The following is a 20865-nucleotide window of genomic DNA, read 5'->3' on the forward strand; positions in this document are numbered from 1 at the left end:
AATAAATAAAATCTAAGACTAGGACAAACTAACTAACATCCGAAATCATGGCTTAAGAACACTAATCTCCTATAGAAACTTGTACCTTAATCAGTGAAGATACTCCGGGGCTAAGTGCCCCATTGTCTTAGCTAGAATAGTTGGTTTCCTCAAACTAGAATCTCGGTCATAGACCTCAACCAATCCAAAATCACCAAGTTTAGGGTTAAAATCCAAATCAAGCATCACATTACAAGTCTTTAACATCCCTATGAATGACCTGCCTGTTGCATTATATTCTTCATGCAAGTATCCAAATTTAACATAAAAATCAAGAAAGAGTAGCGATTAAACTACCTATTTCGGTGCTCATTTAACCTTGAGATTGATATATATGAGTATCTTGATCTGGATATTTATCATTGATTAATTTTGTTTTTTTTTTAATGTAAATAGTAGGATTAATTGAATTCAAAATATTTTAATTTGAATTAAATTTTAAGTCACAAGTACAAATATATAAAAAAAATGAATAATTCATGAATCCATCAGGGGTTTTTTTATCCAAAACTTCTCAAACTGTGTTACCTCAACGGACAAACCGGAGCAAATCACAGTGAGAAGTATGAAAGTGAGTCCCTTCGTCATATGGATTATCCTAGTGTAACTGTCTAACTAATCATCAACCCCTAACATAGTCAAAACTTCTGCCTAAAAGTCTCAACAACCATTTCACATGATTGGAATCTAATGGAAAATAGTGTTGACTAGAAATTGGGATGAAAATCTCATTTTTTGGACACACATCAATGATGCAAACAAACTGTATACCCCCATTATACAGAGAAAATTGTATTCACTTAAGGTTATATATACCCTATTAACCATCAAGTAAATCATTATTAAATCACCATCATTATCATACCCATTAGCATAACAATCTTATAGCCATCAAGTACATCAAGGACAAATCACCAACATTATCATAATCATTAACACAACAATCTTATAGCCATCAAGTAAATCATTCTCAAATCCCCAACATTATCATAACATTTAACGTAACAATCTTATAGCCATCAATTAAATCATTCTCAAATCACCAACATTTTCTCAATCATCAACATAAGCATATTCATCAACATAACAATCTAATAATCATAATCATCATCATAAGCATAAGCATAATCAATATCATAACTATCTCATAATCATAATCTCAATCAATATCATAGACATATATAATCAACATAACAAGTTCATAATCATAATCAATATCATATCATAATCACACTCCCAACACCAACAATGAACTTCACATCACCAAACGCAACCAAGAATATATAATACCCCCGGCCAACAACAGATCACAGTTGCTGGCATCCAAATATATTTTCCAATACAACTAACCTAAATAAGATAAAATTGAAATAATTCAATAAAAACTAAATATGGAGAGAGAAGACTTAGCTGAGTTATTAGTATAATTGATTAATTAAAGTAAACTGAGTGATTCCCGCTCTAGAAAAAGGTAACATGTCCAAACTTGACTGTTTCACTGTAACACTGAAAAGAGATCATTTGAAAAAAATACAAGTAATTGCCTTAAACAGTTAAACCACAACTATAAACACATTCAGAAAGCCATATGCAGCATATCATGCCAAAGCTAGGCAGCAAGAAGACTTGAAAAAAGAGAATTCACAACTACATTGCAGCTGAACTGGAAAGAGCATTACAACAAGCTAATCTTAAGCTAAACCTCAAGTAAAAATAACCATCAAATTCGATCAGGAGTCCTTCTGTCCTTGTGTATATGGGAAGTGATTTTGACAAGGCATACTTTTATCTAAGCAAAGGTCAATGACAAATAAAACAGAGAAGGCGGTGAAGAAAAGGTTTATCTTCCATCATATTAATCAAAGTGCAACACTACTTCAGCACATTGTGAAAAACAAAGGACAAGATGCACAGACAATCAATTGGAGTATGGACAAACTTGAACAAAATAAAATGTACTTAACAAAAAATTATTAATGCTGGAAGTGAAAAATCAGCATCACCAACACCTAGCACTGTCAAAAACCGAACCGAACCGGTGAAACCGAACCGATTCAAACCGATCCGAATGAGAACCGAACCAATTAAAAACCGATTTTTTGAAACCGAAAACCGACCCGAACCGCATTTTAGTAAACCCGAAACCGAACCGATCCGAGTAATGTTAAACCGTTTTAGAACCGAACCAAATCTAAACCGAACTGGAAAGGAAACCGAACCGAAAATAAACCGAACCGTTTCTAACCCGAAACCGTTTAAACTGGCATAAAAACCGTTATAAACCGAACCGTTATAAACCGAACCGTTTACAAACCGAACCGTTTACAAACCGAACCGTTTATAAACCGGACCGTTTATAAACCGAACCATTTATAAACCGAACTGTTTATGAACCGAATCCTTATAAATCGAACCGTTTACAAACTACTTACTACTAGGAGTGGTTATTGGGTGGGTCAGTGTGGGTCGATGCAGATCATTTACGAAGTGAGTCGGTTGCAGGTCAAGATGAATATTTAGCGGGACATAAATAATAACCAATAACTCGAGATAAAAAAAGGAACAACATATCAATATGTAATGTGACTAAAACTATTAATACTTGTTCTATGAGATTAAAACATTTTAGCAATGAAGCAACACAATATATATTAAGCATCACTAGTTCACTACAATACAACATCCATGTCTTCTTAATTAGATGCAAAACTTTCATCTATCACTTCTTTACCAATTTCAAGGACGTCTTCTTCAATATCACAATCATAACCACGTAACCAATTTTGTGTGGTCACCAACGCCTCAACATTCTTAGGCAAAAGCGCACTCCTATACTTGTTTAAAATACGACCACCCATGCTAAAAGAAGACTCTGAGGCTACCGATGTAATAGGAATGGCCATAACATCCCTAGCCATAACAGCTAATATGGGGTACACACTACTTTGAGATTCCCAATACTTAAGAACATCGTACTTCTGCCCTTCATAAATTGGTTGTCGAGGAGTACACAAATAAGAATCAATCTCCATCGATGGCCGATTTGATTTGTCATCCTCCTCATCATCATCATTATCAACATACTAGAAAAGTTCAAACAAAATGCTTTTATTAAATAATAAAATTATTAATTTTGTAAACCACAATAATCAGAAATTGATTACCTTGAATATATCATCATCCAAGTGACTATTTGAATTTTCGATAACGGCTGGGATGGAGGGTGGAGCATTTGTACTTGATGTAAAACCGGAAGACAAAGAAGAATAAAAGTTATACAACTCCAAAAGAGCATCTTTAATCACCTTCGCCTTTTCAACACATGCCTCATCAACATAAAGCACTTTTAACATCTTCATCACTCGAACAAGCTTATAACGAGGATCAAGAACAATAGCAATTGATAGGATCAAACTATATTCATCCCAATAGCCCTCAAACTTTTCAAGCATAACTTTTGCCATGGGTGCAAGTTTAGGATCTATATGGGCTTTACTTATTGTGTGCTCAATTTTTAAAACACTAGCAAAATACAAATTTGCAGTAGGATATTCTGAACCAGAAAATAACACAGTGATTTCATGAAATGGCTTTAGGAAATTACATATTTTAGTAAGGGTATCCCATTCATCATTCGAAAGTTTGAATTCATAACCTATAAACCTATCAATAACCAATTTCAAGGCTTCCTTTGCTTCCAAAGCTTTTCGAATCATCGTATATGTGGCATTCCAACGAGTCACAACATCAAGACATAACTTTCCATTAAACACACAGTTAACCTCATGAAGAGCATGCTCAAATTGAGTGAGTCTAGAATCTGAAGAATCAATATATTTACAAACCTCACGCAATTTTTGAACACTACTATCAACTTCTTTTAAACCTCTTTGAACAATAATGTTCAAGACATGAGCTGAACATCGAATATGAAAAAATTACCATTACAAGGAAGAGGAGAAGTCAACATTAAATCTTTCTTCAAAAGGTTAACCATAACATCCATGGATCGAGCATTATCAACAGTCATTGCAAAAGCTTTACCCTGAAGGTTCCACTCCCCAATAAGTTTTAACACAAATTTTTCTACCTCAACACCAGTATGAGGAGGACCACAATATCTAAAATTCAGAATTTTAGACCTAAGACACCAATTTTTATCAACATAATGTGCCGTTAAAGTAAGATAACCTCGATTAGTACATGCTGTCCACAAGTCACAAGTGAAGCTAACTCTACCTTCAATTCCCGAAAAAGATTGCAACAACAAAGACTTAAACTTATCATGCTCATCAATACAATGTTTCAAAATAGTGTTTCTACACACATGATTCACGTTGGGATTCAAATTCGTAAAAACTTCCCTAAGGCCATGATGCTCCACAATACTTAAAGGATAGGAATGCAAAATTATAGCTCTAGCAAGCAATTGTAAATGACGTGTTTGATTAAACAGGAGCTCAACACCACTTTCATGATTTCCAGGATGGTGTGGATTTTTATTCATGCATGTCTTAGTATGAGCTTTACAAGTTGAAGTACCAGCATTACCTGGAGTTTTATATTCATTACCGCAAACATTGCATCGAGCATATTTTATCGGAGCAAGACCAACCATCTTATCAAAAAAGGTGTAATACCTCCAAACATCTGATGTTCGTCCACGCTTACTACCACTAGTGGTACGTTGAGTAGAATCTTGATTCTGAACAGTAGAATCTTGATTCTTTAAAGTAGAATCCTCATCAAAACCAATAAACTCTTGCTCCATTGCTGAAAAAACAAAAACACAACAGTATAAATCAAGTGAAAAAAAAAGGCAAATTAAGGGCAAATAAAAAAAAATAGGCAAATTAACACAGCAGCTCCGGACCTGCTTGCTTCTAGCAAAGCACACCAGCAACCTAGCCCCAGCAACAGACAGACAACACAGCCCAGCTAACACAAGACGACAGCAAAACCACAGCTGCAATACCCTAGAAAACCAGCAGCAACCAACCCCAGCACCCAGCCTGCAGCAGAGACATCAACTAGGACAACACAAACCATGGCCAGAAAGACTCTGCTCTGAACAGGGCAGAAAACACCCAGCAGATCCTACAATCTAGCCTTGTACATCTAGCAGATCTGGCCAGACATTAGAACAGCAGCAGCACAGGACAGACCCTAGCTAGTACTACATGCTCTAAGCTGAGGTAGTCCATCTACAATTCAGTCCTAAAATATACTAAACACTATTAGACAACTCCTATCTGAATGCACTTGCACTTTTGCAACAAAACAAAACCCAAACTTAAATCAAAAAATCCTGCTAGCATTCAGCATTAACCCACATAAACAGAAACACTAATGAGAGAACAATGCAGCTGATAGAACAAAGGATAGCATTCAGTATATTTGAAGACTAATAGAGCATTATAGACAAAGCCATACATTTTAAATGCTCAACAAACAGCAAACAGTCACAAAGGCAGACCAGCAACAACACAGCAGCCTGAAAAAAACCAAGCACAATTAATAACACGAAAAGAAACCACGAGCATGAATAAGGTAACTAAATCAACTCAATTGTTGCTCATGGTACTACAACCACAACCCTGATCAGAACTGAGCATAGCCAAAGCTGGTAAGGCCAGAACACCTCACAAATAGATATAACAAAAAATGAACAACAAGAACAATAAAATTAAAAAATCAGAAATTAAATGAACAACAAGAACAATAAAATTAAAAATTACATGAACAACATCAAAAAATCAGAAATTATATGAACAAATCAGAAATTATATGAAATTATATGAACAAATCAGAAGTAAAAATCAAAAAATAAAGACATGCAAATCCTGCAAACAACGAATCAGCAACATAAAACCGAAATGAAAACAAAAAAATTAACATAAAATTACCTTTGAGCAGTGACGGCTTGAAGGAGAGGAAGATTTGAAGATGGAGAACTGGAGAATGAAAAAAAAACGAGAATGGAGAGATCGAAAAAAAATCGAAAAAAACGAAACGAAAACAAAAACAATTAACTAAAATTTACCTTTGAGCTATTGAAGGCTAAGAGTTAAGAGCTTGAGAGTTGAGAACTTGAGAGTGAGTGAGGATTCAACGCTTCGATTTGAGGATGAAGAAGAAGAACGGTGAATGCTGTGGAATGAAGAGGATGAATGAAGAGGATGAATGAAGAACCTAATTGCCTTTCAGTCTTTCACAGTTTCACGTTTCACTTTTTTTTTTTTTTTTTTTTTTTTTTTTTTTTTTCTCTTTTGCATAATATATGAACCACATGTTTATTTAATTATTAAAGAATCAAAATATCTAAATTCTAAATCTAAAATGTGTTTTTCCTTTTGGTTTTTGGAGGGAAATTTCCCACCATATTTTGTTGAAATTGTCAACCAAAAAAATGAAATTAATTTTCCACTTTGTAAAAATCAAAATTTTTAATTTTATTTTAATAACATTAAACAAACTTTTATACAATTAATTAATTACATGACTTAAAAAAAACTAATTACATTTCTCGGATCCCGATAAAACGATATTCACCTTCATAATATCAGCTTTTATAATTTTTTTTAACACACACATTAAAATATTAAGTTCTTTAAATTATAAAATGTGAATCGGTTAGCGTGTAATTTCTAGGCGTTGCGATTAATAAAAAATCGAAAATTGTTCAATAAATAATGATGTCATATCTTAGAGAGTTAGAAGTACTACGGATTTGTTATATGGTTATATTTATATCAGTTTAGCTGTACCTATAAGCAATACACTTGTAATCGTGTAAACTTATAAATGATATAGTTGACTAGTAGATTAGTACATAAATACAAATTACTTAATTAGATATGAGTTATGTCTACATGAGTGATTGACTAATATGACTATATGAGCAATTGTCAATTTAGCATAGCTGCATAACAGATTAGCAGCGTACTAGACTATCATACTCGGTAATATACTAATACCATTTCAGTATTTGATCTACTAGACTCAAGTTAAAAGTTACTCTTTCTGATTAACTTGTTAGTCTAATTAAGTAATTACTAATTACTAATTAGTGACTTAAGCCTTAAGGGTAAACCAGTAAAGGATATACAAAAATATAATAATCTTATGTTTCTCATCCCTTTATACTAATAATATCTAACTATGAGAATATGAGATGGTTATATGTTATGTATCTGTATAATCGATTGAAGGAATCAACATTACCTTCTTCTTCATTAATGTTTTCTTTCATTATACAAATCAAACTACTCTGTAATATCTTCATGTATAACTTTATGCAAATATATAATGATAAACGAGTCTTAATTATCAGTCTTGTTGACTAATTAAGTATCGAATACCAAATTGCAAATTTCGATGTCACAACAACTCATCAAATCATGATTATGACACTATTAACTAAATGATCAAATCAGAAGCAGATAATAATCTGATAGTAAAACAATAATACATTAATGCACTAAACTTTTATAATCTACTTCATAATAAACTAGTAAGATCGGTATAGCTAAACTTAAATCATAACATGATATGTATTTATAAAATTAATGAGAATTTGCATATAATATGATGCCTCAATATGAAGTGATGAAGTCTCGGCTTGATATAAAACTTGTTAACTAGCAAAAAGTTAGAAAGTAGTACAAAATTTTTTGAAATCAAAAACAGACTCGAACCGTAATTTAGTAAATCTGAAATAAAACCGATCTAAATAATGTTAAATCGTAGAAGAACCAAACCCGTGAACGAACCGAACCAGTTATAACCGAACTAAAATAAAACTAAACCAAAAAACAACCGAACCGTTTCCAACCTGAAACTGTTTGAACCGGGATAATAACCATTTACACCGAACCGTTAACAAACCGCAACCCGTCTGCACCGAACCGTTTACTACCTGGAATTTTTACAACCCGCACCGTTTACAAACCGAACCGAATTTAAACCGGGTTAAAAACCATTTACACCGAACCGTTAACAAACCGCAACCCGTCTGCACCGAACCGTTTACAACCCGAACCAAATTTAAACTGGGTTAAAAACCGTTTACACCGAACCGTTAACAAACCGCAACCCGTTTGCACCGAACCGTTTACTACCCGGACCGTTTACAACCCGGACCGTTTACAACCGGGTTAAAAACCGTTTACACCGAACCGTTAACAAACCGCAACCCGTTTGCACCGAATCGTTTACTAACCGAACCGTTTATAACCCGAACCGAATTTAAACCGTTCAAGAATAAACCGAAACCGAACCGAACCGACAATTATTTAAACCGAACCGAAATTGACCCGTAAGACATTTGAACCGATTTCAAACCGACCCGATTTCAAACCGAACCGATTTCAAACCGAACCGAAACCGAACTGTCAAACCGTTTTGACAGTGCTACCAACACCCATATCAAGCATTTACATTCATGTAAAGGACAAAAGCTGCATATGGATACTAGAAAAAGAGGGTTTGGATTGGAATAAAGGATAAATCCACAAATGTTCAGAGTGTGCAGTCATTAATAAAAAATCATTTATAGCATCTGAACTTTTTAGTATACCTCCAGCATCTAGAAATAAATCAAAGACCCATAGACCATATTATACGTATCAATATTACTGCCAAATGTATCAATATACCTCCAGCATATCCATTCTATAAGCTGTCAGAAAAAAGAATATATACCTAAATTGGTGGCAAAATTCAAAAGATTAGATAGTTGGATCAACAAATGCACAATAATTAAAGATTGCGAGATACAATTCAAGAGCACCCAATTAGAAACATCACAAAAGTCTAGAAATCAGAGTAGAGCAAACCCTAGAAAACCCAGAAACTTCGAACAAAGAAAAACCCATAAATTTCGAACCCAGAAAACCCTAAAAGTTTGAAACAAAGCTCATTCCTTAGAATCTAACATTTCAAATTGAGGAGTATACTGATTAATGGCTTCAAAAAATCAAAACACTCAAAGGGGAAACTATATACTGCCAGAAAATAAGAAACAAAAAAATAAGCACGAAATTCAGAAAATAGGCAATAAAAATTAACACAAATTGATAGAAAAAATCAGTTAAAAAACCGAAATTCCCAAAAAAAAAACCGAGAAACCCTGAAACCCGCAATTTCGAACATATTACATCAATTAAACCCAAAAAATATCAAGGCAATTTACCACTTGGTTCTAATGACGGTGGCGGCGATGATTGTTGTGCTTGGTCTTCGACTAAGGCCGGTGGTTGAGGAAGAAGAATGAGAGATGAGAGAAGAAAAAGATGAGAGAACAACGAGAGATGAGGAAGAAGAAGATGAGAGAAGAACGAGAGATGAGAATAGATGGTGGGTTTTTGAGGAGAGAGAGAGGTAGATGAGGAAATGAAAGAGACAGAAAGAGACCGGGTTTTTTTTATTTATATTTAGCAAGGGTTTTTCTCACCGGTTCGGTTTGAACCGGTGGGGATAATACACTTTTCGCACCGGTTTGGTTGGAACCGGTGGGAAAAGTCTTTTTCCCAATGCCGTGCAATTCTTTTCCCACCGGTTTTTCAGGAACCGGTGGCAAAAGTGATTATCCAAAATCAAGCCCACTATTTTTCCCATCGGTTTTTAAGAATCGGTGGCAAAAAAGGGGTGGCTTTTTCGATTTTTCTACTCGTGTAATTCTATACCAACTTAGTATACAAATTTGCAATAAATTCTTTTCATTGGGAGGATCACAATCAAAATAATTATCTCTGAAGATTTGTATTAAACAAGTTTTATCTCTTCTAGAGAACAATTTCAATGAAGAATCATTTCTTCATTAACTTTACATTGCATGTGTATTTATTGTAACACATTCCATAATATGTTCTCTTCTGGAGATCAATGTCAATGGGGAGATATGTGTCGTGCAGTTGTACATTTTTCTTTCTTTTCCAATTTCTTATGTGCTGACATATAATAGCCCCAATCAAAAGAATTATTATACAAGCATAAATCACTTGCTTGGAATTCAACTAGGTAGTCATCTTCGAGATCTTTAAAGATTTAAATAGAGTATTTGGTGAGATTCTGGTGAACTTCTGGTCACCCATTACTCTTGACATTTTCATTAATACAAATTATTATAAATCACTATTCAATAATAGCTTAATCTCAATGTTATGTCTTGCCATTTAACTCATTTCATATATGCAACATTGAGAGAGCGTCAGCACATTATTAAATGAAACTTCAAGTTTCTATAACGGGTAATTATTAAACCCGGATGGCCTAATTTAATTATCACATCCAGTCACTTCTCTAAATTTGAACTCTAGTCAGTATTCCAACACTAGTGATCACTTTGCTTAAATTACTTTATGCATGACCATGAATATGATGTGATATTAGAACACCAAAATGTGTTTCTTTATATAATTGGCAAGACAATCAACTAATACTTGATCCAAAAATTTTATACTCTGCTGGAGTTTTGACTATAATCTTGATAAATGCTAAGCTTGTTGGATAATTCTATACTCTTCTAGAGTACTCTATATAATCATGATACATATCCGTTTTACTAAATATAATCTCTATAAAGATCTATCAAAATGTATTACTTCCTCAAATTTGCTATTGTCAATAATTGTTTTTTTTTTTTTTTTTTGAAGATTCTTATATTCGAAATCCATTAGGCTCGGCTATGGCTACCACGCTTTAAGCGTTCTTTAGGGATGAAATCTATTCATATCCATCTTCAGGATAGTATCATTTTGAAATATATTAATTAACATGTGGCCACTTTTATTAAATAAAACATTAATATTTAAGTTAATGTATGTATCAAACTGACCATCAATATATTTTATTATTTATGTGCAAGGATTACATAAAATAATGATATAAATACTATCTCCCCCTAATCCTTGCATGTGGGGGCATTAAATTAATCCAACTACCTTTAAATCTCTTGCACCTTTTAAGCCATAAATTCTTTTATCAATGCATGTATCAAGCAAAGTAAAATGATTCTCATACGACTCATATTCGTTCCTCTTGCCCAATTATATGAACCTTTATACTAAAAGTTCTCAAATTAATATTGTAATAGAATTAAAGGAACTAAAATAATATTCACTAAACCAAATAACTTAAATTAATAAATGACTGATAATAATAATAATGAAATATCCGATAACATAAAAAAAAAATCCAAAAACAAATGTCCCATAAAGCATAAAATCATAGTACTACGATAAAATTCTATAATAAATGCAAGCTAATTAATAGAGTTTATTCGCCAATGGATCATAATTTATTCAATTATTTTCTTCAGAATTAGGATAGAAATCAGCTGCTTCCAGGTGAGTTTTATCACCGTAATCAAAATCACCTTCGCCATCCTCGTACACCAAATTTGTTTCCACTTTCCTTTCTGTTTGATTGATTGTTGATAAAGGTCTACTAGATGTTTTGGTGTACGACGCACACGAGACCAATGGCCTTTTCCTCCACAACGGTAGCATATATTTTCATATTTATCCTTCTCATTCTTATTTCCTTCTTTATTGTCCCACTTCTGGTGAGAGTATGAGTTTCTAAAATGACCACCTCGACCACGATCATGTCCACGTCTGCGGCCGCGACTACGACCTCGACCACGGCCTCGACCACGACTGCTGGCGTGATCTCTATCCTTTTGCTCTTTCCCACTATGGGATGTTGCATTCGCTTCAGGGAATGGAGTGGAGCCAATTGGGCGTGATTCATGATTTTTCATTAATAGTTCATTATTTTGCTCAGCCACAAGAAGACAAGATATCAATTCAGAATATTTTGTAAAACCCTTTTCACGGTATTGTGTCTGCAGGACAACATTGTTTGCATGAAAAGTAGAGTATGTTTTTTCTAACATTTCTGCATCCGTGATTTTCTCTCCACATAATTTCAATATTGATGTAATTCTAAACATGGCTGAATTGTATTCACTCACAGACTTAAAGTCTTGTAATCTTGAATGTAACCAGTCATAACGAGCTTTTGGTAATATCACAGTTTTCTGGTGGTCATACCTTTCCTTTAGATTACTCCAAAGGACTTGTGGGTCTTTAACAGTCAAGTACTCAGTCTTAAGGCCTTCATGAAGGTGATGGCGAAGGAATATCATAGCTTTAGCCTTATCTTGGCTTGTTGCAATATTGTTTTCTTTAATAGTATCACCAAGTTCCTTTGCTTCTAAGTGTATTTCAGCATCTAACACCCAAGACAAATAGTTGTTTCCAGTAATATCAAGAGCAACAAATTCGAGTTTTGCAAGGTTTGACATGATTCACTGATATTTAAAACAATATTATAAATTAGGAACTAAGATGAAATATATATATATATAATAATAATAATAATAATAATAATAATAATCACTAATAAAATCCACCATCACCTAAATTAGGCTTCTAATTTGAGTCAATACCAGTAACACCCAGAGAAAACTATTAATCAACCAAATTAACAAACAAGAATTAGGAAAACTCATGGCCAATTAACTGTTATCAAATTGATTACACCTTTCTACAAATTTTCAACGCCACAACACATGAAATCTGATTATTAACTTTTATATCAGGGTAATAATCCCATGCTATTTTCACACAAATTGCAGGCAACAACTCACTCTAAATTACTCCTCGAAACCGTTCTATACTTCATAAAACACCAATTATATCAATTAAAACCATAACCCTATTAAACTAAGATTCAAACAACTAATTTAATCATTATAAGTTATGAAAGTCAACTCCCTGTTTCACATAAACCCCATGAAATCATCAAATCTAAGTGATATAAATACACCACGAAACCGAAATGCACAAATAGCTATCAACTACAATGATCATAATTTATACATGGATTTTGATTCTTGAAAATTAGACAAGAAACTGGAAGATAGCAGGCTCATGATGCATATAAGTCGCGTAAAATCGGTAGGGGGAAAACAGTCCATAATTTCGTCAAATTAAAAACCGATTTTATACAAGGTAAGCCTAAATCATGCATTCTAAACTAGGTGAAATCTAATCTAAGGGATAGTACTAGTTACCTTAAAATTAGAAGTGCAAGAACGAGTACAAACAAGCCCGACGAACAAGAATCGATGGTATCGGCAGAGCAACGGTGGTTTCGGCAGAGGGGTTTGGGAAATTACCTTTCTGGTTGGTGTTCGTGAAATCAAGAGGTAGCAGTATTGGGGAAAATTTGAGAGTATGTTGGGAGTTACTTTGATTGTCGTTTTGAGATGCTTCAATTGATATTGAAATCAATCTAGAGTAATGGTGCTGATAACGTGTTATAAAATAAGGAGAAAAATATGAGAGATGGAGAGAGAATAGATCAGCTTGTTATTCCATAGAGTACGGATATATATATATATATATATATATATATATATATATATATATATATATATATATATATATATATATATATATATATATATATATATATATATATACAATATAACTAGGGTTTGCTTAGATAACAATAAACCCTAGATCTAGAATGTTCCGGAATGATACAAGAAGGATAATGGATATCCACAAATATTTCATAACAACTATTAATTTTTTGTTTTTCAATATTCATATCCTTCGTAATTAGTAGATTACCCATATAACATCCATTTAAACATATCCGTTTACAAAGTTAAAGTGTACGATTGTATCATACAAAGTACTTCATGTTTCACCAATCATTATCCATTTTAAGAAACTTATTCAGAAGTGACAATTCGAGTCCAAAGTTCAGTTTGCAATTCGCAACTTAAAAATACTTTATTTCAAGTCAAATCCTAACATTTATTTAAAATAAGTGATGCACCAGTGCCGTATCACACTTAACCCCAGACCAAGCCTAGCTTGATAAATCAAATCCTTACAATTAGACACGACACTTTTCCTTTTTTCTTGAAGGAGTGCCATACCATGTCACATGGGGCTTGGAAGTAGAGGCCATACTAACACTACTAATTCATGTGACACTGCCACTTCTAATTATGGTTGTTGAAAAACCAAGAAAAGTCTGCATCTAACAAAACATAATTAATTATTTTCACATATGGATTGAGCGATAGCCACAACATTAAGGCCTTGTTTGGTTGACAGCATAAAATGGGGGAAATGGAAATTCATGGAATTTGATAAATTGAGGAGTTGTTTGGTTGACAAAAAAAAGCAAAAATGAGGAAGTGGAAATTCATGAGAATTTCAACTTCCCACAAAACAAGGGAAGTAAATAACCTAACCCCTCCTAGGTCAATCAAAATTCATGGGATTTCTAAATTCCCACATTGCCAACCAAATAAATTTCGGAAATTCTAGGAATTTCATTAGGGAAATAACTTCCCATGAAATGCAAGTTCCTATGGAAATTTAATTCCCATGTCAACCAAACAAGGCCTCAGTAGAGGACGAAAATTCTCCATATTTGTCGTTTTACAAGGATTTGGATAACCAATAAGCATATTTACTCATATAACCTTGCTTCAATTAGTCAAATCCAATGCTACTTCTACAATAAAGCTAAATAATCACCATCATAACCATCACCAACCAATTGAATTTAAATCAACATCACATAAAGGCCGCCAAATTGATATTGCATCATGACCAATATGATACTGGGACCAAATCTAATGCTGGTCCTATAATGTGCACCGGATCGCATCAAGTACCAACCTCTCATTTTCCTAAGAGACCAGCCTCTTGTTTCTCTACAAAATCTGCCTCCAAACAAATAACTACCAAGCATCACATATTAAGGAAACTTTCAACGCTATTAACCCCAATCATTGAAATTATCTACGCCACAAGGAGGAGTTGATAACTCGAAATGGAACACATCGAAGCTAAAATATATTCATGAAAACGAGGCACTCACATTATTGTTTTAACAACAAAGACATCAACCTTAACAAATTCTGTGAAACAGAATATACACTCTTTTAACGGACATGCCAAAATTGCTTATCTCTACAGAATGAAACAATATATGCAGGAAGCTAACATGCTTACTCAGATACACAATTTATACACCACCTTCCTGGACAATGCTTAACACCGTCTCATGGTTCCAGATTTAGGATACATACTGCAAAACACCCTAATGACTATCTAAAAAGTAATGTGAAATGCAGATTTCTTAACTTTCTCATGGTATCATACAGACTCACCTCCAAATTTCACTCAAATGATTCATACCTTTGCTACACGGGAATTTCTGAAAGTATGTGGTGGATTGGTGACTGTCTTGACTGCTTGATATTATTAGCTTATATTAACTGCAATTTTGTACAGTTTCTAGCCTCCATCTGAGGAGAAAACACAGACATTAGTGTTGTGGGTTTATAATCCATCGGCATGGAGTCCGGCTGCAGTAGCAACATAATCCTATTTTTTACAGCAGTCCTTTCTTAGGCAAAGGGAGCATTCATGTAAAATCAGAAGAATCTCCTCCTGAAGTTCCTGGTGGTGGTTTGATACGATCGCATAAGTAATCCAACACCAATACCAATTCCTAGACACATACCAAGACCAATACCAACACCAACTCTTACTCCAGCATTGAACCAAGTGAGTTGGCCATCCTCCCCTTCATAAACCTCATCCGGATACCAATTGTGCATCAACTTTCCCTCTGCTTCATACTCATCTTCAGACTCAGTGATCTGCAATAACCAAGAATTGCTTCAAATTATATAAAAAATTAAAAATAAAAAAACGTATACTTTGCATTTGTAATGAATAAACAAGTGGAAAGCAATAGACAAATTGGCACAAGTAAAAATAGAGGCGTCACAAAATGCAAATACATATTTTTAGGGAAAAAATAGCAACACAGGACAAGGTGAGGCAGCTCCGCAGCTGTCTTAAAATCAATGTTATACCTTTGCTTGACATTGGCAAGTTAAAAACAAACCCCACACCAGGCCTCCAGGCCAGCTTGAGGAAGTAGTAGTTTTTCAACCATGAAATTTGGATAGTGGGTGAGAATTAAGGCCTAGGGAAAATGGCTTTAATTTGTTAGCTCAAGGGAATTGAGAGGGGCAATTAGTCATGATTGCTTCAACAAACAACCGTTTTCTTTGTTAGGTACAAGGTTAGTTCTGAACCTTTAGATTTGGCAAGCAAAAGGATACAATAACTAATGCTAGTGAAAAGATGTCAGAAGGTGAATTTACTGTACCTACAACGGCAACAGCTAATAATTCTAGTATAAATCCATCATAGCAAGCACTGGGGAAGTCAAGAGTTCAACCTTATCCCTAGCCGATCTGACAATGTAAAGTAGTAAATCCTCAATATTTCCTACTTTGAAGTCCTCCAAAAAATATAAAACAACATGAACAACTTTCAATTTCTTTCCCTAATTTTACTCATGCTATCTGTTAAATTAATCTACCAATCAAACCAACAGTATAATTGAAATTGAAAAAGTGCCTAGAGATAATTGGGAGGATGTCTGGTGTCGATTTCATCCCACTGAAACACCTTAGCACTTCTAAAAAAAAAAAATCATAAACCAAAAGCCTAATCATGCTGGTACCCCTTGTCACTCAAATTTACTAATTCAATGCCCAGACACAGGAAATTAGTAAGAATAGCACACAAGATCAGCTCACTGACATTTCAAGTTTCAACTGTTAGGCATACAAATTATTTAGCTTTATTGCTTGCTTAAGGCTAAAAGGAGCAATCAATTATCTAGATATGTTTCCAACTTCATGAATAAATTATGCTCCAACTAACAGTTTTCTTACAATAATTCAACTCCCTAAAGAATGAGAAATCATAACATGGTTTCGGACCATCAAGTCATTCATAATCCCGTCCAAATGTAAAGTGACACCCTTGATGATTCCAAATCAAATAAGTTTACATCATCGAAGATACCAGTGATATTGGCATCCTTTGTAATTAGTCGGAATCATAAATAACACCGTGGTCCTCGATCATCTAATAATTTCTCATCAATAGCGTGATCACGTACTCCGATAAAGGTGAGCATGTTACCACTACGTTCATCAATTCCTCACCACATAAGTAACTCAGCTAACTACGTGCCAAGGTGACAGGTGTTTCTACCTTCTTAGGTGGAAGTGGAAGTGGAAGTGTTGATATATCACAAATTATCAGTCAATATTTTAAAATCATTCCAATTCCAAAACTTACCGATACAACATCATTAACCTTCCATTAAAATACTAACATAATTACATAAATATCATATCTAAGTAATCCAAAAATTAAACATAAAAATGCATCTCCATTTCCATAAAATCTCAAATTCTCAATACAAATATATCATTTACAGTATGATTCAAAAATAAATAAATACGTACAGGAACACAATATTAACAAACAAATCAAAACAAAAATCTCAAAAATTTATTCAAAATCCAATATGAATCAATGAATTAAATAAATTACCTGTAATTTCCGGTGAATCAAACCATTAACAGCAACAATCTTCTGATCTTTCTCAGTCTCATCAGAAACCTCCGGAATCGCATCCAAAGTGCTATACCTCGGCGACTTTCTCCGAGGACTGAAGTTGATCATCTTCGTCAATATCACCGGCGTATCCGACCATCTTCCGGCAACATAAACCTCAATCGACGGTGAAGAAATCCCTAATTTCGGCTGAAAAAACGCCGACGACGAAGACGGCGACGAACCGCCGGCATAACAATCCATACTCCACTCATTCTCGAACCTTCCAAAGGACCCACAAAGCAGCAAATTATCCATCTCACAAACCTCAAACTCCACACCGCCGGAGATCTTAACGTTGTCGGTGCTAACGTAAGTAACCTCTGACGATTCTCTGTCAACACGATCTTTTCGAAGCGTAGACGACGCCGTTTCAGAAGCAGGAACACGATTTCCATTGATTTCGAGGGAAACTCCAAGTTCATCGCGGAGGTGTCGGAGGGTGAGGTAATCTGGTGCGGCGTCAATGGCGCAAGGTGCAATACGAACGTAGAACAACCGGATTTCGAACCAGATTGACGGCGGTGATTTAGGGGGTCCACCGCCAGCACCACCACCTCCGCCGCAGCAACCACCGTTCATGAGACGGTAAACCTTTGGTTTTGAAACGATTGAAAGGGTTGTTGACCCAGTTAACGATTGATGATCCATTGTAGAAGATGAAACGAAATTGGGGTGGAATGGTGATTTTTTTGGGGGAAATTTTGGATTATTGAAAGAAAATTTGGGACATGATTAGGGTTTTGTTGGGAATTAGGAGGAAATTTGTTGAGGAAAAGGAGGGAGGAAAAATGAGGAGGAAAAGGGCGGAAAGGAAGACGACGAAGGATGGTTGGAGTGAGAGTTTTTGTAGGAATGGATTACTCGTATAACATTGGAGTTGACGAGATTTTTATTTATTTATTTTTTACTGTATTATTTTAATTTTTAATTTTATTTTTTTTTGGTTTTCATTCTTCTCCCCTTATGTTGGAGGAGGGAAAGGGGAGGGGGAGGAGGCGGGACCTTTATTAGCTTGCGCTTCTTTCCTCGACCAAGTATTTAGGCTTAATATGCCTTTTTCAATTTAAACCAGTTATTTGCCCCGTTGGATACATGGGTTGTTATTTAGGTTATTTTTCTTGAAATGTGTTGCATATTTGTGTTAATTATATGTGTCGATATTATTTTGGAATTAGTTAGGTATATATACATGGATATTGTGTGGATATAAAATGACATTGGTTTAAGTTTTAAGTTTAGGAGATGAAAAGACATTTTATTGATTAAGAGAGATGACATATGGTATATGAGTGATTCCAATGTCATGTGGCTTAGTATAGAATTATGATTTGTGTTTTTAAATACTAAGTATAGATATAGATAAATGTCGTGCTAATGTGTTACGGTCTGATTTTTAGGAGGTTTGATTTGATTTTTTCTGATTTTTTTTAAAAAAAATATATTGGAAACGAATCTGACTTAATAATAAGAAAGATTAATAATTAATGAATGTTTTAAATACGTTGTATTAAGTAAAACGTTTAGTGTCTCACTCTTATCTAACTCAAGATTCATTCCAATACAACTTAACATGACAACAGACTCTATTTTATGCGATTTGATACTACAAGTCGCAGCATTGGTCGTGAAATACTTTGTACGGTATAAATTTCTACTAATACACTGATTGAATTAAATAATGCTTATTGATATTGTATTTATTGGTCAAGGGAAGCTTTATACTAAGATATTTCACATTCAAACGTACTTGGCTAGAAATTGCCACCAAATTCACATTTTGTATCATTTATTTCTCTTTTTGTGGTATATACAATCTTTACTTTCGTAATTATTGTGTCGTAAATAGAGTAGGTAAGATTAGGTATAGTATTATACTTCAAAGAGTATGTCATCTCTCTCTCCCCCCAAATCTTACAACAACAATAAGTCAAAAATATGTTGAACATAATACAACATAATACAATTTAGATGAAGTTTGTTTAGGGGATAAGGGAAAATAGATATGAATAAAGAGGTCGTCTAGTATTAGCTTGGAGGCTGGATGAGGATCAGAGGGGAAAGATCTAGAGATTAATCCTTACCTTATACTGTAAAATTAATCCTTTAGAGGAGGTCAAATAGAAATAGTAGACAAGGATGTGAGAGAAAAGTTTTATTTTACCCTAAATTAAAAAGGATAACGGAGAGAATTAATAAGGAATTTATTTTAAGTAACTTTGCCACCTTTCTAAACCAAATAAGGAAAAAACCATAATTTTAATCTTACACCAAAAAAATCCTCTTATCCTCATCACCCTAGCTTGTCACTCACTCACTCACAGAGGTGTCAAAATCGAACCGAACCAAAAAAACCATCCGTTTTGAACTGTAACTGATTTGATTTGATCCGAGAAACTCAACACCCAAACCCGACCTGTAACCGAACTGAACTCAACCCGAATCCGAATTTGATCCGATTTAAACTTAACCCGACACCGATTTGACCCGACTTGAACTCAACCCGAAACCGATTTGACCCAATTGAATTCAAATCAAATTGGTTTGACCCGACCTGAACTCAATCTGAACCAAAGTTGACCCGACAAACACCCGATTCAATTTGATCTGTTTTTTACCCGAACTAATATTAACCCGACCCGATTTTAACCCGACTCGATTTTGACTTGACATGATTTCAAACTAACCATAATTTTAAACCTAACTTATTATTTACCTTATTTTTTACTTAAACATATATTAATGACACGACATGGAAAAATGACACATGAATAACTTGATATCGACCCAATAACAAGATAAAAAAAACCTCAATAATTACTCTGAATTTAAAATTGTACTTGTTTGAATATTAAATTTGGTCAACCCAGCCAAAATTCAGCCAAACACAAAAAGTATCTAAATTAGAATCAATTTTAGTAATCAAACCAAACTTATCAGAACCGAATTCAATTGAATCGAAACCAACCCGATCCAAAGTCATCTGACCCGAGATTAACCCAGTCAAACCCGTTTTGAACCCGATCTGATTGTAACTGAATCGAATATGAACCGATCTGAAGTTGACCCGACCCAAACCTAATCTGGACTTGACAGATCTTGACCCGAATTTGACCCCACCCGAAAGTGATCCAATTCGACCCAAAGCGGGTTAACAGGGTAATTTTGAACTGAATATATCCAACCCGAACATACCCGACCCGAATAGACTCGACCCAAATTTAACCCCATTCGCTTATCCAAATTGACACCTCTACTCACTCATAACATATGTCAACGTCGTAATTACCCTACCAAA

General features: G+C 34.3%; 1 protein-coding gene across 1 annotated transcript; it reads right to left on the reverse strand.

Moving 5' to 3' along the window:
- Positions 1-14902: 14902 nt before the first annotated feature.
- LOC110731580 (uncharacterized protein At1g01500) lies at positions 14903-18710 on the reverse strand. The gene is made up of 2 exons (XM_021911447.1): positions 17505-18710; positions 14903-15742 (listed from the first exon to the last, which is right to left on the reverse strand). Exons 1-2 carry the CDS (start codon positions 18216-18218, stop codon positions 15515-15517), a joined length of 942 nt encoding a protein of 313 aa, XP_021767139.1. The 5' UTR covers positions 18219-18710; the 3' UTR covers positions 14903-15514.
- Positions 18711-20865: the final 2155 nt, after the last annotated feature.

This window comes from Chenopodium quinoa, unplaced genomic scaffold, assembly GCF_001683475.1.
Source record: "Chenopodium quinoa cultivar QQ74 unplaced genomic scaffold, ASM168347v1, whole genome shotgun sequence".
Classification (NCBI taxonomy): domain Eukaryota; kingdom Viridiplantae; phylum Streptophyta; class Magnoliopsida; order Caryophyllales; family Amaranthaceae; genus Chenopodium; species Chenopodium quinoa.